The following is a 17791-nucleotide window of genomic DNA, read 5'->3' as shown; positions in this document are numbered from 1 at the left end:
TAATTTCTTTTCAGCTTCACAGCTTTCCAAATTCTCCACTTGCATTTTCCTGCTTCCCTTTTGTTTCTCTCCACCACAGATTCAGTCAGCTTCCTGTTGGGCTTTTCCTCCTCTCTGTAGAAACAGCAGCAGCCGAGCCAATCAAGGCTGTAAAACGCAGCAGTCTACATACTGTATTAGTGCAGCAGAGCCAGGCTGAGAACACCAGCTCCATCCCACCAGCCAGAGGTTTTCATGTTCAGTTATACAGACAGGGTGGTAGTCAGATGATGATTCAGTCTGTCAACAGTCAGTCTGAGCCTGGACATTAAGGCAGCACTTGAATCCCACACTTGATCTTTATAAATAAAATAAGGTTAAATCTTTCCTCGTGAACACTGCGTTGAATAACATAACAACCAAATCCTTAACCCATGGAGGGCTGTATTCACAACCACAGGTGGTCCAAGTGGCATCAGTTTCATCACTGCAACTTACAATGTGACTCAGAGTGACTCAGTGTGTTTGACCCTCGTCCTCCTCCTGATAACAGCAAATGGTGTGCTTGGAGATCTCCTCCCAGACCTGGATCACGGCATCAGCGAGCTCCCGGACAGTCTGTCGTGGTGCTGGATGCACTGATCAGGTGTTCAGTTGGATTTAGGCCAGGGGAACGTGAGAGCCAGTCAGGGACATCACTACCTCCAGGAACTGTCTACACACTCGGGCCACATCCTGCACCAGGAGGAACCCAGGGCCGCCTGCTCCAGTCTAAACCATCTGACTGTAACTGGGTTGGATCACAGTCTGTGCGGCCCTATGCCTCCCGAGACCATCACAAACCCACCCCGTCTGCTCCTGCTCGATGGTGTTACAGGCTTCTCTAGACTCCCTCACGTCTGTCACATGCTCAGACCTGCTCTCACCTGTGAAGTGAACTAGGCACAGATTCTGATGAACGACAGTCGGGCTGCACCGTGCTGGACTGTATCTTCTTCATACTCTTGACACTGTGCTGGGAGACACAGCGCGCATGGACGTGCCATCCAAGTTGTAACTGGACTACCTGTGCAACCTGACTGTTTCCTAAACAGACAGACTGATACCCCCGAAGTCTGATTGGTGTTATACTGTGATGATGAAGTGTTTCTTTAATTTTCTGAGCAGGGTATTTCATCGTCAGTGATGAAATCAGGTCAGGAAGAACCAATTCACACAGAAAGTGAAGAATAGAAGTAAAGACACAGCCAGTCAGGGTTGTGGTCTGTCTACAAATGTGAACCTTTGGCCCCTGAAGGCTTTACTCACCCTCAAACACACACACACACACACACACATGCAGAGCAGCTACCTGTCGGAGTGTCTTCAGCATCTCTGTGGCCTCATCCTGCTTCCCCTGCTTGGCCATCAGCATCATCTCCTGGATCATGCCGATGCGGCGCTGGTAGGGCGGCGGCGTCCCACCACGGCTCAGCCGGTCCCCGGACTTCAACATGAGGGATGCCAAGATGTCTCCGCGCTCCTTGGTGGGGGTTCGCTTCCAGCTGTGCTGCGGGCTGGCCCCCCCAGACTCCTGGCCTTTGGTCTGCTTTGCACCCATGGTGCTGTGTTACTGTGAACTGTGATAATAACAAGCCTGGTCCCACTGAGCAGTCATGCACAGGCAGTTTGGATGAATGTCTCAGTTAGTTTTCTCATTAAATTTCCTGCAGCTCATCACATCTTTCTAACAGCCAACAATTTGGGGCTTGATAAAAATGTTCATTATCACCCACTTAAGTAAAGGGGAATGTTTCAAGAATACAAAATAATACTCCATGAAGAAGGAGAACAGTTAGTTTTCTGCTTTGGGGAAGTTGTTAATCCCAGAGAGTGAGGCTCAAGTCGGGAGCTGGTCGGAGGATGCTTCCTGCAGAATGGCCGCAAAACACGGTCACTGCAAAGTCGGGGTGCAGGAGACCAGCAGTGGAGACCGTGGCCCGCCGCAGCCTCCTATCCCGAACACAACTTCACCACGTCTGCAAAATATTTACCTCCGTCAACAGCGTTCTCCTCAAAAGCAAATCCCTGCGTCCTGGACCAGTGGAGCAGGAGGAAGAGGACTCGGGGAGGTGCTGCATGCAGCAGGGCATGGCAATGTTTACGTCTCCAGTAGATCACCGCTGACTGTCTTCCCCTCGCTCTGTCCTGTCCTTCCTCACCCGCTGGAAGTCGCGCAACAAACAAGCATTCGTCCTCATCCAAGGTGGATTCTCCATCCGCCCAGGAGCAGGAAACAGCCGCATCGGTGTTCGGGTCCACGGGGTGTGGAGAGGCTGCAGCTCCGCGGCTCGGCAGGAGGGGAGAGACCGAGCTGTCCCCTGGCTGGGACTGAATTATGCATTACACCCTCTGTGCAAGTGAATGGGGGCGCGCAGCGAGTGCACGTGAGCACAACTCCCCCCACCCCACTGCCAAGTTTGCACTTTAGTAGCCTCCATGTCTCTGGGAAGGCGGCGTGCCAGCCTCCATTACAAAAGGTGTCACTTTACGTTTGCGTTTCTCATGCGAGCAGGTTTATTTATCTACTCAAATCAATTTACGTGTTTTAAAAGATTTACAACCTTTCAGTAAAATCGGCATTCAACATTCAGTCAAATACCAGTGTATTATTATTATTTCCTATAATTTAACCTGTGTTGCTAAAATGTTTTGGCGGAAGTCATTTAAAATTAATTATTTAAATCATGATTGAATTATAACTGTTTTAATTAAGCCCTGCAAAAAAGTTTGTCCATGATGCTTCTTTAAACTGTATTAATGCATTATATGCTAATACTGTTATTTATCTTAACATCAGCATTATTTCCACTTACTCATTTTAATAAGAGACATAAGGTAATAGCTCAGATTATCAGTATTCAGTGCAGTAAATGATCACATGGCTCACACAGGTTACAGGACTACACTGACACCTGGTGGTGGCCCATTTCTACATAACAGTTTCAGAGTATTTTTAATATTACTCCTATAATACACAATTACATAATCTTTTAATATAGGTGATAAATAACATTTAAATCCGCCAGGTTTGAATAATAATGAAGCAGAAGGTGTATTTTTCAAAAGGTATATTTATTAGCTTTGCCTTTAATTACATCTCTATTTACAGTAGTATTTCAACCATCAAATCAATTGGCAAAAAAAAAAGAAAAAAAGAAGAAAGAAATCTCAAGCTCACAACTTTTGCTTTCACAGGAGTTGTTAAGTAGTTTGCTATAACAAGAGGTCCAGCTTATGTGTACAGGACTGATTCAGACTTCATTCTGGCTGTTACAGGAAGCAGAGAGAGTAAAGGTATATATATATATCAAACACACACACTCACACACTGTTCTGTTACACTGCCTGCTAACTGTCTGCTTGAATTACATATATGATGATGTGCTGCGTTTGTTATTCAAACACAACTAAGTCCTGACCTTCACATCATTTCCAGCAAAAGGAAGGATTCACTTTTGAAACACTGATCAGAAAAAAAGTATTTACGTGTCAAAGAGGAACCAGATCTCTATCAAAATGACCAAATACAAAATAATAAAACAACAGCTCATTGATGATAGAGTATATGTATATTATTAGCATCAAATTAGAGTCAATTTACAACTTAATTTAACCAATTTTTAATGAATAAATAGTATTATTATTGTCAGTACTCTGCTTTTTTAACCCTCACAAACTGAGTTAGCCATCATACAACTATCTAGTAACCTAATGGAGAGGCCTTCAACAGCAGACAGCTGCCAACTGCAGGACAAGTCTGAAGTAAGGTTGATTTATTTAAGGACAACTACAACTTGACAGTGTTAATGCAGTTCTACACAAAACCACTGCAGTATCTAGATGTGTAAAACTTAGGGCAACCTCTACAAGTGCAGCCAAAGGCTCCACTACTAAATACTGACACAATAAGGGTGCATGTAATATTTTTTAGAATATCAGTTTCAGAGATTCAGTTTCACTTTAACATTTGTTTGTTGATCAGTGTTAAATGGATCCTACTTCCATCCACTGGGCTACATGGTATAATATAAATACTCAGAATCAGATTTCTCTCTTGTAAGTGTCCCACGGAAGCCTGACGTCAACAAGGATGTTTTTTTATGTTTAAAAACAGAGTCCAGGATAAAAAAACATAATGTGTCATGTTTTTATAAATGCCACCATGAAAGAAGGAGGAGTTTTTCACTGACGTTCAAGTGATGGCTTCATGGGTTATTCGAAATACTCCACTGATGCCTCAGCATCAAACTCTGTTGGAGCTGCTGCTCTTGTCATGACCCTGGACCTCAGCAGGAAGAATCCCACCAAAAAAAAAAAAAAAAGATCAATATTTCAGCTGTTGAATAAAGAACACGTCCAGCTCGGCTTGGCAACATTAACTTCGATCCCATGTGCTTCTCCTCAAACACAACAGGGAGTGAGGACGCATCGGTTTTCAACCCTTTATAATTCAATCAATGACATACTGCTGTTGGGTGCACTCAAAGGGCAACGGGGGTGCGTGTTTGGATGATCTAGAAAATGCTATATGTTCCGTTTGCATTACCTGACTCACGCTAGTCTCACGCTGAGGGCTGAGGCAACGTTACAGAGAAAGAACAAATCTAGACAACCCAACATCTCACAGCGTGTCTGGGAGCCTGCATGTGGGGGGGGTGTCACTACATGCAAGTTAGAATGTGTAGCCAGCAGGGGGCGCTTTGTCGTCTTTGTTGCTCTCCAGGGAGAAAGGAGGAATGCGAACGTCAAAGTGGGAGCCGTCAGTCCTTTCAATACGAAACGTCCCCCTAAAAACAAATAAGGCACAGAATGACTTAACATGATGACGGCACGGAAAACAATAATAATAATGAGAGATACTTAAAAATAGCACAAACAGCAGGGCAACATCTATAAGTGAAAACGTGTTACTGTATTAATGGAAATGTGTTAATTCACCACATATGACCACTGGGGGCTTGTAGAGACACGTGGCTGCTGTACTGGAAGGCTGGCTGCTCCTTAGACAACACTGGCTCCTGTCATGATGCACAAAGACAACAAATGCATTGAAGTTGCAGCAAATGCTGAGCTTCAAGTCCAAAACACTGAATTATTGATTTGTGTGACTCATTGTGTGAGTCAGGCTCTGTAACTGTCACACAACAAACATCACAAAAGGTAGTTAGTGTGTTTTTATGTGGAGAAATTAAAGATTTAGGAGATACAGGAGTATCCAGGTGCACTGACGCAGCCTGCAGACAGGCTGTGATATACTGACCCTTCCTACAACCCCTCGTCCTCGGACTGTCTCCAGAGTTCCTGACAGACTGAAGATCCTCCAGTGTCTCTCTCTCAGCTGAACCACCTCATTTCCCAAGTTCTCCAGACGGATACAGTATCGCCACTGCAGCAAAACGCACAACACACGAGCACGTTAACGTCAGTCACCCTTAGTATAGGACTATTTCACACGATGTTCCTCACAGATACAAAAATCTGATACTCACCCAGTAGACATGGGAGTTCTGGGCCTCCTGAAAATAACAGCGTATTCCATTAGTATTTAAATAAACAGCTGCATTGTATAAGACAATCAAAGCTCATGATGCTCAGGAAATGCTTAAAGATATATATTTTCAGAATTCTTCCTTTACCCTCATTCCCATGTAGAAGGGGATGACGGTGACTCGGATGTTTTCAGTGGTCTCCCTGTGCACGTCCGAGAGCTCCAGCCACGGGTGGTTCTTCTCCTGCCACGCTTTTAGGGTGTCTCTGGCTGTGAACGGCGGCGCTGTAGAGAGAAATACATTATTTAAGTTTTACATCCACTGTGTGGATGATGTGAATATGAAACTATTGTGACTACATGAAACTAAATATAAAATTGTGCAAGATAAAATATGTCACTTCATTAACTTGACTAGAAAATAAAGAGACAGTCATTAGAAGTACAATACAATACAAATAAACCAGAATTATTTAGGAAACCAATGCTGCTGCCAAATTAAGTTACGGCTAAGTGACTTCGTTTATGTACAGCCACCAATGTGAACTCCTGGATGTTGTAAAGCTTTTGAGTGTAGGAAGCTGAAGAGGAGACTGTAGAAGAGTGTTTACATTTGGTGGGGTTGTACATGAGGAAGCGCTCGAAAAGCTCATGTTGGATGGGAACCTGCTCTGTGGAGTTGTAGGGCAGGATGTCTTCATGGCTCACATAGTCCAGACCTGAAAGACAGAGACACAGACACGTTCCTGTGTTTCAGCCATTATCCACGTGCAGAAAAGTGTCAATCGATGGCTTTCATTTACATCGTTGCACTATAGGTCAGTGATGTATCTGAACTCTGAGGATCCTGACCAATCTGTGGACTCCTGCATACCTGGGATGGCGTACAAAGCTCTGCTGTCGTCGTGGTTTGCCAGAAACGTCACTGCCTCTGTCTGGGACCTCTGAGACTGTTGAACACAAACCAACACTCGTAAAACTAAACCACAGTCACATTTCAGCTCACTGCAGCGCATGACAAGACGAGACGAGTGTCAAGCTCAAATTTATGATATTACTAGTGGGAAAACATAAAGAGACTTACTATGTGAGGACAATCCCTAGTGTCGATCAGAACTTGGTAGTAGGTGTGGGTCTTCCCCTTCACCTCCTTGGACCCGTGAGTTCCTGGAGGCTCAGGTTTACTGAAGAAAGAAACAAAGAATAAAAACAGAGTCTCAGTTTAAAAAGTCTCATTAATAAATTAAAGGCAATACAAGTTGGAGGCTTACTTGTCAGACAAGGGAGGGGTGATGTCTCTGTCATAGAGTCTGGCATGCCAGGGAAACAAGACAATGCCTCTGTAGCCAAACACACTGTGGAGAAACAGCTGAGAGGAGCACAACAACAAGAAAAGGGGATAATTCAATATGAGATTATAAGTGCAGGATGTTTAATACAACATAAATGTGATGGGATTAGAGTTACTTAACAGGATTGTACAAATGTAAAGTTCCTGATTTATCAAAACAGAAATGGATCATAAATAACCACGATTTGCTGCTGCAGGAGACGTAAGTTAATCAAGTCCGTCTGTGCTTGAGTGAGTGAGTAGGTGTGTGTGTGTGTGTGTGTGTGTGTGAGAGTCTTACCTGTCCTGTCTCATATTTGCCGTGCTGCTTCACAGCCTCAAACACTCCCACAGTTTCCAAAATCTTCCCTTCAGGCCTGTTCCTGCCAAAAACAGGCAACACCATTACACACTGAACCCAGTGTGTGTGTGCACGTCATCCTATGTTCTTGTGAGCAATTTGTTGTGTAATACCACATTTGGGAGGACATTTTGCCCGTTCCTCACAATAAAAACAGCAACCTCAAAGACATGGTTTTAGCTTTACAGTATGTAACAGGTAGTTACAGATACAGGGGCTGAAATCAAAAGATTATACACCATGTAGAACAAACAGTTCCAGAGGGAACAACAGGAAACCACACAGCTTTAGGACTTTAGCTCCTGTACAGATGATTACATTCTTCCCTATAGGAGGGAAATCCTACCACCTCCCTTCTAAAATCTCAATTTTGACAGGATTGAATAAAACATCTCCACTTGTCATGTGTCAACAAAGAGGAATACCAGTCAACCTAATCTCCATGTCCCTGCCACAAGCCAACACACACACACATGCAGAGTTATAGAAGATACAAACACTGACAACAGCTGGTACTTCAGATAAATAACACGCATACTTGCATGCTCCCTGCAAAGCTAAGCTTCACAACTGAGATGAAGGGTGAGGATTAATGAGGTGGATATATGGGCAGAGGGATTTAATATTACACAGTAGGCGGGTTTCAGGTTATTTTCATATCATGGGTGTACTGCACAGGAAGAACCACATGGTAACCTGATTTTGAAATGAGACACAGACAATTAGCACTAATGAAAATCTCTCATGCTACACTGCAGTGGACGCTTAAATTATTTTACCAGCTAATGGGTGATCAGTTTTTCCTCACGTTTAGACAAACAACAGGGGAAAAATACAAATGCAATTAATGTTCAATCAATTACATGCAGCTATTTAACTAGCTAATTAGCAGAAGAGCAACTAATTCATTAATTTGTCTATTAAATGTCAGTAAAAATCACAATTTCTCAAAACATAAATGACATTAAGGCTGCTTGTTTTGTCTGACACACAGCACAGAACCTGAAACGATTCAGTCTAGTATAACAACTATACTACTAGATATTTTAAACTAAAAACATGAGTAGTGTGAGAATGTGCATGGGTTAATCCTCTAATATGAACAAAATGGAGATACATTTATGAAAACATTTCTCCATTACATTACACAAATCCTGGAGTAATTTGTCTAAACTCAGATGTAAACACACCATCAATAGTGCATTAAAAGAGTTTTCACATTTTATTTTTTCCCAGCAGGCCCTGGGTGGCTTATGAAAGGAGATTAAAATACATGCTGCAAATTAAACGGAAAACCTGGAAAAAAAAACAGTTTCAAAACAACAAGGTTACGTTCCTGAATTGGCTGAATTATTTACTCATAGTCCCCATGAAACCTGACAGAGCTTGAGCAGTTCAGCAAAAAAGAATGAGGAACAACGGCAGAATCCAGATGTGCAGAGCTGACTGTGACCTAACCTTATGATGCAATTGTTGCCAAAGGTACATGGACTAAATACTGACTTGAAAAGGTTGAATACTTATGCAATTACTTATTTTCTGTTTTATATTAAGATTAGTTTGTAGAGATTTTTCTTCACAAGATCAGAGTAAAAATTTAAATTAAACTGACCATTATTCAATCTTACAGTATGTGATATTATAGACACCATATCTGTTTAACAATTTACAACAAAAATGTATTTACTTTATGATTTTAAAATTGTGTACAACACATTTCACATCGCTGATGATTATAAACATTTTTCAAAATTTCCAGATCACTTTTCTAGGTGGTCGACTATATTTGAGCTGACAGATGAGGCCTGTTTCCCTCTTTCGTTCTTCTGTGTTATTAAATTTCATCAGAGAGGCATCAAGAGCTTCCAACATTTTCTGAATCCAGCACTACATCTACTTCATGCGTTTATTAATAGGATGTAAAGTAACACTGTGCGCTCCCCTGAGATGCTGCGGTCTCAATTCTTGTTGCGCTGTATAAAAAACACTGCAAAACTACCTGAGGAGAAAAACTGGTATCATAGAAGTCCAGTGGTTTTGGTAGCACCTATCAAATTTCTGGTATTGTGACATCCCTAACTGAGACTCTGAGATGTATTCAACTGTGAAAGCCAGCAGTAATACATACAGAAGAGCACTGTATATCTTAATGTAATCCAAGTTTTGTAATACTTTCCTTTTTGCTTCTGTACTTGTGTAAAACAGTGTATAGATATAGAAACTACTTGCAAAAATCCCACAGGAATGTAAATTACAATGACATTTTACATTCATAATAGCTGTTCTTGAACAGTTTAAACACAAGCTCTTCCGTTTGGTTTCTACCTCTGCAACAATCTGAGAAATGTCAATATACAGATCTAAATATAGCCAACTCTCTGCAAAACCTGGAACTCGCCTCAGCCAACAGAGCTACCCCTGCCAATGAACACACAACTATCCAGTTCACCTCACCCTTTCTCCTCTTCCTAGAGGGGTGAGATGAGGGCACTGTGCTGATGGGCTGTCATTATGTCAGAGGAAGGTTGGCAAAGATCATATTAAAACAGATTAGATATGATTACACAATGAAAGAGTTACATAAACTCAAGTTTAACATAAACGGCTGCAGAATTACTGTTGCTAATCCAAACATTGTGGCACCCACCAGCACACCCACGTTAACTTTCTCTGACACAAACTATTTTTCAGGTGCACTCTGTCTCCCTTTCTTTTTGTTTTCCTCTGACCTGATTTCTTCCAACACATTTCCAGCTTGATCAGATGAAGGCAGTTACAAAAATAAGAAGACCCACTGGTTTTATTTTTTGTTATTATTGGCACACAGCCAAGTCTATTTTATTCCATCACAAGTCAGTGCTGCTGGCGTGAAGGCTACACACAATGGTTGAGCATCACTTCAGTATGTAATTGAATCATTTTAAATTTTTCTTGAGATGCCGACATAGTCTCTTTAAAGCTCTGCAAGATTACTTGCAGCTTGCAGGCAGCATTTACTAGTGCAAACAAAATGAAGGACATTTTCTATCCTTCTTTTCTTATGTGCTTCTGTCCTTGACTGCGTTTACATGAACTTCATTAACCAGGTTACTCAGAGAAAGCAGTTTTCTCAAGTTGTCAGGGGACTGAGTTTACTTGCGATCTGATTTCTCCATATGCTGGGCTATTGTGGGGCATTATTGTGTGCAGCGAAGAATGTTGCTCGAGTGTTTTATTGATGTTCATTAGATGGTGCTGAAAACCTGTTAAGCCAATCACTCAGTCTGCAGATAGTGCCATTAGAGGACACTTACAGAAGAAAGTGCTTCAAGAATATGCGGCTATTTCACTTATAACATGCAAAAATATGTTGTTTAATGAAAACCAATTCCTCTAAGTTTATGAATAGTTCTCTGCAAATAGACAGAATTTTAAGTTTGACATTGCTACACATAAAATGCTGCTATTAATAATTTATGTAGCCTGAAAATGACAACAGTCAGTACAGTATTTTGTGAATTACCAACAGCTTAATATCACACAGCAGAACTGCTTTGTCAACAATAAATAAGCCATCAAATATTAAATCCTAAAACATTAAGCAGGTAAACTAATAACACTTCAAAGTACATAAGATATCTATGTTATAATTATTCTCCAAACGCCTGAACTCAATATTTAAGCTTTAACATGTTGAGTCAGCAGGTCGGACACTGCTCAGGCGGCGTCAGGTGTTGCACAACCAACTCTGGCTAACTACAGTTCTAGCTAATGTGCAGCACAGGACAGCTAAACTTTTTCTCAAGCTTCATGTCAATTGCACACCACTTCAGGGCATCTGTCCACTGAGCAGCAGCGTGCACGGTGTCTTTACAGCGCCAGCTTAAAAGAGCTCGCACTTAGCTAGCTTGACATGCTAACGTCTTTAGCATGTTAGCATTGACAGAGTAGGACACTGCTGCGTCTCTCACCGTGACGACATGAACCTCCTCTGCTGGACCCCGCCGGACAGTCCGCATACTCGGCATTGTACTCGCAGTTTGTACGCCTCAAACCCGCTGCTGGTATCTGCGACGCTCAGCAATCTCTGCGTGTGTTTCTTGTTGTATTTACTGACGGTGTTCAGCAGACCTCGGCGTAGCGCACAAGCCGCCATCTTTCCTGCTCCAACACGCTCCCGCACGCGCATGTGCAGCAACTGATGCTGCCTTCACTGCACTGCTGAAGAGTCGTAATCGAGAGAGCCGAACGCGTAGCAACCATTATTTTAGAACACTGGGGGTCGTTATTGGTATTCACGAATAAAGTTTGTCTATTTTGTCGGTTTTAAACAAAAATATGAGTAAGTTAAGTAAGTAAAACCTGATTTATTATTATTGGAATAATGTTCCCCACCGGAAAAAATCAGTCATGTTTAAGTCCTTGACTCTCGATTTTACGCTGTTTAAGGAAACTGTGAAGGCAGCAAACGAGCTCACGTGTACTGTAACGAGGAAGGAAAATATAATAAATCATTATTTTCTAATTATCTAACACGTTTTCAGACATTTTACAACGATATTAATAACAACGCGTGTTTGGTTGAAATACATTTAAAATAAATTAAAACAATTTAATTTAACCCGGTCATGTGATCGATACGTCATTGTGTCACGCGGTAAACAACATGGCCGCCTGCTTGGTTTTCCGTTTTACCTCTAACCTTAGTTAGCTGTTAAACTTCTAAATTATAGTGTTTATTCAGGCAAATCAGGTCAAATCAGATAGAAGCAGAAAGTATACGCTGGTAGTTTTGACTTCGTTCTGAACAAACCTTGAAATAGTTTTGTTTAATTGCATGAACTAAGACTTCTCACTCAGTCGGTTGGATTAAAACCATGGCCTTAGCATTTGTCATCGGAGATGAATTCAGAAATAAGGTCACACAGTTGTTGGAAAAGCCAGACTCATCTCTGCCACAACGACTGAGAGAAGAACTGCAAGATACTTTGGAGAAATCAAAACCAGCAACTCTGCCCTTTAGTACAGCGAGAAAGCTGAAGAAATACCTGCAGGACCAAGGTAAACATTGAGTATTTAGCTTACACTCATTGATGATACTGTTTGTATTATAAATCATTACATTACTGTACAAACCAGAGGCAGATGCCTCGTTTTACTCATAAATCTAATTGTTGTTATAATAACAAGGACATGTGCCCTAATATTTCTTATACAGTAACATTTGACCTAATTAAAGGTTGATTAAATGATTCTGATTGAAACAAATCCAAAGGATGGGAGGCATTCACTCTTTATATTCAGTAAAATGTTGTAATATGCATATCTGGAGTACTCCGATATGTTAGTATTACTAAAAAATCTCCGTGTAGAAATACTGTGTTACAAGTAAAACATCTGCATTCATAATTTTACTTAAAAGTAGATAAAGTAAAGTAAGTACCAAAAGTAAAAGTAATCATTAAGGAGAATAAATCCTTTTCAGAATACATTTTAATTATTGATGTATCAGTCTATCTATCACTTGGTTGTTAAAATGTAGTGGAGTAAAAGTGAATTACTAGTGTACATGTACTTAGATACTCTGCACCACTTGTGATATGCCACATACGGCACAATGTGCCACCTTTTCATCCTTGAAGACTGGAATTTAATAATTTATGCCGTGTGATAGAAATGTTATCTAAAATCCTCTCACTGTATTTTTTTTCTACAGGGCATCCTTTCTACCTGCATGAGTTGTTAGAAGACAGCTCACTGCATCTACCCGAGGTGGTGAAGCCTCCCAGAGTAAGTTTAGCCATAAATCCTGTGTTTTTTATCATTGAGCTCTTAACACATGCTCTTAACACAGTGTGTGAGCAACATGGCAACTTGAAGTACTATTTAATTCCTCCAGTGTTAAACACATATTGGTAAATTAAATTCAGGAATCAGACTCATCTGGTTGTTTACTAGTTATTAGTTTATTAGGTACCCCAGTCTAAAAAGTTTTAACACAACAGCCCTGCAATAAAATATACCTTCATGAAGGTGATAATGTTTTCTGAACTGTGAATAAATGAGTCAGCTAAATGCTCCACACAATTTATTCTGTGGCGTTCATTACCAGTCTTTTAGGTTCTAGGCCCACCTTGATGTTTGATGATTTATTTATTTAATTTTATTTGTATGATTTGCTGTAAAGTATATTACACTCACAAACACACAACATCTCGATGGTCTCTATCTAATTGGAGTGGAAAAAAAGACATTTAAAGATTGATATAAGTAATATAATACAAGTATCTAATGTGAGGTCTAATAGTTACTTCTGTATGATATGAGTGTAGTATTCTAATGGGGAAGTGAGAGAACTTGGCAACTAAACTAACATTAAAATGACATATTAAAGTCAGACTTTTATTTTTGCATCAGAACCCAGAACTGGTCGCCCGTCTCGAGAAAATTAAGGCCAAACTAGCCAATGAGGAATACAACAGGATCACCCGTAACGTCAACACTCAGGTAAAGTGTCTCACATTATTAGAAGAGATGGGCAAAGCTTCCGCCAGAACCTGTATTTAATGTTGAAAGCCAGGGACTTTGGTAAAATAAGAATCGCACAGAAACATTTGTTTACACAGTTAGAAATACAGACATAATGTTATAAAAGTCTTTCCAGTTATGTGAAGTGAAATGTGTGCATCCCCAGCAACACTGGAGCTTAACTAAACTACAGCAACAATACAGTGGCATCAAGAACATTTCATGTCTTTTAATTAATGTCAGTTTTTCTACGAATTAAAGGATCTTTAGGGAAGTTTTCCTGTATTTGATTCAAGAGTCCAACAACAGAGTTTAATGAGGTGATGTTATGCTTCAGACCGTCTTTAAGAACTGCTATTACATTTGCAAGCCACCAGATGTCGATGTACTTACTTTGTTTGAAGGCCCAAAGCTTGAGACTTCGTCCACCTATCAGCAATATCAGGCTAAACATGTTCTAGAGATTGTATAATATAAAGTATTATGAGATATGGATGTTTTATCACTTGAACGTACAGGACAGTATTAGACAGTGAACTATCACGATGTGTGATAGAGATGTGTTTAAGTACACAATCCATAGTAATATGTATTTTGTCCTCTATTAATCAGTGATCTGGTCACCTATTGCTACAGTTTCTGTACATGCCAATGTCCCCTGTCAGATGGAGCATACACTAAATACATTTCACTGAGATACGTTCAATCTTTGTCCAGTTTCCTATTTATCAGAGTGTGACAATCATCTGTTTTTATCTTTAGGAAATAAACCGGAATGGTACATTAGCAGATTTTGGACGACAAGGTTTGTAACATACAAAATTCATATCACTTAAATACATTTTGTGTGTTGTTATTCTTCTTCTTCTTCTTCTTCTTCTTCTTCTTCTTCTTCTTCTTCTTCTTCTTCTTCTACTTCTTCTACAAGGAAACTGAAGTTAACTTGTGTTGCATGTTATGTTTAATCAGTTTATCCATTTTTCTTCTTTGTCTGCAGTGCGATCAGTCAAAGCTGTGGTGGTGACCATATTCAACTTTCTGGTCACAGTCATTGCTGCTTTTGCCTGTTCCTACATTGGCAGTCAGTACCTGTTCACTGAGATGGCTGCGGTAAGAAAACAGTTAATTTTATTAGGTACAAGTTAAGTTAGCTTATTCCTGCATATTTATATAGAAATAGTGACGGGACATATTTACATGGTTCTTACTCAAAGGAAGAAAACAAGCACACACTGACACAGGACTTAAGCCATGTCTGGAGGAAGCAGTCTGTAGGTGTAAACATCATCCAGATTTATTATTGTGGATGACGTTTCTAGTTTTTTATTTATTTAAATGTAGCTGGAAAAACCTCACATGAGAAACACATTGCAACAAAAGCAAACAAGCTCAAGCCAACCGCACATTCGTATAAAGTACGTAGGATTTGTTCATTTTGACATCTTATGTGCAGCCACAAAACTCTTTTTCTTTTTTGTTTGTTGACACTTCCAGCGAGTAATATCGGCCGTGATCGCTGCATCTGTGGTCGGCCTTGCAGAACTGTACGTTCTCGTCCGGACCATGGAGGGAGAACTAGGACAACCGTAGCAGCTGTTCACAGGAAATGAGGGAAACGGTTGTTGTTAAGCGGCAATCGAAGCTGAACTATGATAACCCCGCGGAGCCTGCTGATTCAGACATTTCTCATTCTGCAATGAAAAATTTGTGGACCTTTTGGTTCTTATTTTTAAAAAGTGGAATATCTAAATGAGGTCACGGAGAATTTACATTTAAATGAAACTAGTGTGACTAAATGGAAGGTGGAACATCAAGAAAGTAAATTTCCTTAAGTGACTAATTATAATTTTCTTAATTAAATCATAATATGTGTGATATTTATTATTATTTTCAGCTAATTTGTACTGAAACATAAAACTTTGTTTTTCTGCCTCACCTTTTTCATCTGTGCAGCTTTTTAAAATAAATAATGATGAAATAAGTTTTGAATGATTGTAAAATGCAAAATGTTCTCAGGTGTAATCATGTGCTTGTGTTCAATAAAATAATCAGCGTAAGCTAAGCTAATTGCTAAAGTTCTCGGCACCAGTTAGCATTACTTTTTCAACAGAGTACGTTTTCATTGCCTGTACCGTGTACGAGATTATTCAGGTTAAACATTCAGACATAAGAATCATTTAATAACAGTAGATTTATCCTTGAGTTTGTGAAGGATACGACTGTTCCTGCTGAAGACATGAAGCATTCAGATGAAATGATTTCACCAAACTACTGCTCGATAGTTTTTAGTAACTGTTACTCTAATAGGAGGAAAGACGGCCTTTGTTGAGGAATATTTTTAGCTGTGGATTAACATTTGGTTAATTTGTGAGTATTTCTAAATGCAACTGTGTGAAGAGTCGGCATAAACTAGTCTGTGTGTTCATTGTGATGAAGGATGGTGGTGGAGAACTTGGGTTGTTTACTTAAGTTAAATACTCTTTACAGAACTGGTTAAAGGAAGTCTACGTACAAGTCTTCATTGAGATTTTGTTTAACACGAGTTATTCTTCACACCAGGAATATCAAAGATCCAAAGATCATGAGGTGTAACTGAGTGCTCTGTAGAAAGCTGGTAAGTTGTGTATTTTGTATTTTGCTCTCTAGTTGCCCTTGTTTTGACTAAATAAAAAATAAATCGCCCACCAGCTGCGTCAGTAATACTGTTTACCGAACTGTTCCTGAAGGATTTGATCATCCATCTCCACCTGACAGATGTGCTAATGCTGGATCTAGTTTGTCGTGAATTACAGAAACAGCCAACACATGAAAACAAACGATTATTGCGCCCCAGAGGTGCAGTGGCTCTGATAAAAGACTTAACATCCCCAGGACAGTAACACCATGTTTCTTACTCCTAAACAATCCCAACATGACACAGATGATTTGTGTTTTCTCTGATCCCTTCTCCACATATGAATTCCTATTTTTTGTAAACTATTCCATCCTCCTCTTGTCGTATCAGTGGAAGGATTAAAAGATGTATCTTTATCTGGAATACAAAAAAAAAAAAAAAGATATGAGACCTAAGATCTGAGATTTGACACCCGGATTAAAGGTTTATTGAAAGATTATTTGGTATTAAAGATGATTATGATATGCGGCTACCTCTGCCCAGCATCAGACCAACAGTGGGCCCTACTGTCTGTCATATCTGCCGCTGTATTATACCTCTCATGTAATATTTCAAAACTTAAATCCAGGCAGAATTACAGAGCTTGTAAGCTGATAGACCATGAGCTCTGGCTTTAATTCAGTTCTCATTTTCATTTAATTTTCTTCCCTCTGTCCACCTTACCCTGCTGATACTTACAGTACAAAGAGATATGAAAAATATATATTTTGACTTAGAAAATAATTATTCCTTACTGCAAGGAATCATTTTAATCAGGATGTTTTGAAAGATAATACCGGCGGGGTCGGAGCATTAAACATGCCACGGTTCAGAACAGAGCATGAAAACAGGAGTTGGAAGAGACTTTACATCGTGTACAACGGTGTTTCCACTGAAGAGCAGGCTAGTGGCTGATAACAGGCCTCCTACTAGTGATAAATTCACATTTTAAATTTGTTTTTGCATGAACTCTATATGAGTTTGTTGTTCTTTGTTTTTAAGGGTTTTCTTGCATCTAGACAAAGACCTCTGGATATGAAAACACTAAGAAAAATCTGAGGTCTGTAGCTGAAACCGATTAAATATGCTCAATATTAATTTAAGGCATTTGTTCTTTACTGGAGTATTTTCAGTTCACATCATGTCACCATTAGAAGTGCCTGGAAAACTAGTTACCTAGCAAAGACAACTACAGTAAATAGATCAAAGTAACAGGTAAACACTTAGATAAACAGGTGAAATGTGGCTTCAATAATGAAACTCTAACTTCAGAAATGTTTCTAATAACATTTTAAACATAACACAGAAATGACTAAAATCATAACAAGTAGTTGGTGAATGTTTAAAATGGACAACTCATGGATGACTGTGTCTGAAGCCTTGTAAGCTGCCTGTCCACAGGAATCTCCCCATGATGATTTAATGAAGTCT

At 40.0% G+C, this 17791-nt stretch overlaps 3 protein-coding genes across 4 annotated transcripts in view; 1 reads left to right on the top strand and 2 right to left on the bottom strand.

The window, feature by feature from the left end:
• Positions 1 to 2301, bottom strand: part of lrrc75a (leucine rich repeat containing 75A) — a 39037-nt gene extending 36736 nt beyond the window's left edge. Inside the window, exon 1 of the mRNA XM_026365463.1 lies at positions 1331 to 2301. Within this exon, the coding sequence (XP_026221248.1) occupies positions 1331 to 1579 (249 nt within the window). The 5' untranslated portion in view covers positions 1580 to 2301. The remainder of the gene's footprint in view (positions 1 to 1330) is intronic.
• Positions 2302 to 3074: 773 nt separating this feature from the next.
• Positions 3075 to 11372, bottom strand: poldip2 (polymerase (DNA-directed), delta interacting protein 2). 2 transcript variants are annotated; one of them, XM_026379082.1, is made up of 11 exons: positions 11151 to 11372; positions 7141 to 7222; positions 6781 to 6878; positions 6594 to 6693; positions 6384 to 6459; positions 6121 to 6228; positions 5658 to 5794; positions 5511 to 5537; positions 5282 to 5407; positions 4960 to 5039; positions 3075 to 4808 (listed from the first exon to the last, which is right to left on the bottom strand). In XM_026379082.1, the coding sequence occupies exons 1-11, from the start codon at positions 11366 to 11368 to the stop codon at positions 4694 to 4696; spliced, it is 1167 nt and encodes a 388-aa protein (XP_026234867.1). In that variant the 5' UTR covers positions 11369 to 11372; the 3' UTR covers positions 3075 to 4693. The 2 variants fall into 2 exon arrangements, with proteins under 2 accessions (XP_026234867.1, XP_026234875.1); XM_026379090.1 differs by having other exon boundaries at positions 7141 to 7216.
• A 468-nt stretch (positions 11373 to 11840) lies between these two features.
• On the top strand, positions 11841 to 15814 carry tmem199 (transmembrane protein 199). Its single transcript, XM_026363853.1, has 6 exons — positions 11841 to 12240; positions 12896 to 12969; positions 13597 to 13686; positions 14470 to 14512; positions 14705 to 14817; positions 15202 to 15814. The coding sequence occupies exons 1-6, from the start codon at positions 12057 to 12059 to the stop codon at positions 15295 to 15297; spliced, it is 600 nt and encodes a 199-aa protein (XP_026219638.1). The 5' UTR covers positions 11841 to 12056; the 3' UTR covers positions 15298 to 15814.
• Positions 15815 to 17791: the final 1977 nt, after the last annotated feature.

Source organism: Anabas testudineus, chromosome 13 (genome assembly GCF_900324465.2).
Source record: "Anabas testudineus chromosome 13, fAnaTes1.2, whole genome shotgun sequence".
Lineage (NCBI taxonomy): Eukaryota > Metazoa > Chordata > Actinopteri > Anabantiformes > Anabantidae > Anabas > Anabas testudineus.
This window is presented reverse-complemented; position numbering and strand designations above follow the sequence as displayed.

Coding starts and splice junctions, on each gene's coding strand:
- tmem199 (XM_026363853.1), top strand. CDS start 12,057: ATGGCCTTAGCATTTGTCATCGGAGATGAATTCAGAAATAAGGTCACA. Junction 12,970..13,596: donor AGGTGGTGAAGCCTCCCAGA/GTAAGTTTAGCC, acceptor TTTTTGCATCAG/AACCCAGAACTGGTCGCCCG. Junction 14,818..15,201: donor TGTTCACTGAGATGGCTGCG/GTAAGAAAACAG, acceptor TGACACTTCCAG/CGAGTAATATCGGCCGTGAT.
- poldip2 (XM_026379082.1), bottom strand. CDS start 11,368: ATGCGCGTGCGGGAGCGTGTTGGAGCAGGAAAGATGGCGGCTTGTGCG. Junction 6,229..6,383: donor AGCTTTGTACGCCATCCCAG/GTATGCAGGAGT, acceptor TCTGTCTTTCAG/GTCTGGACTATGTGAGCCAT. Junction 5,408..5,510: donor AGAACTCCCATGTCTACTGG/GTGAGTATCAGA, acceptor GTTTTGCTGCAG/TGGCGATACTGTATCCGTCT.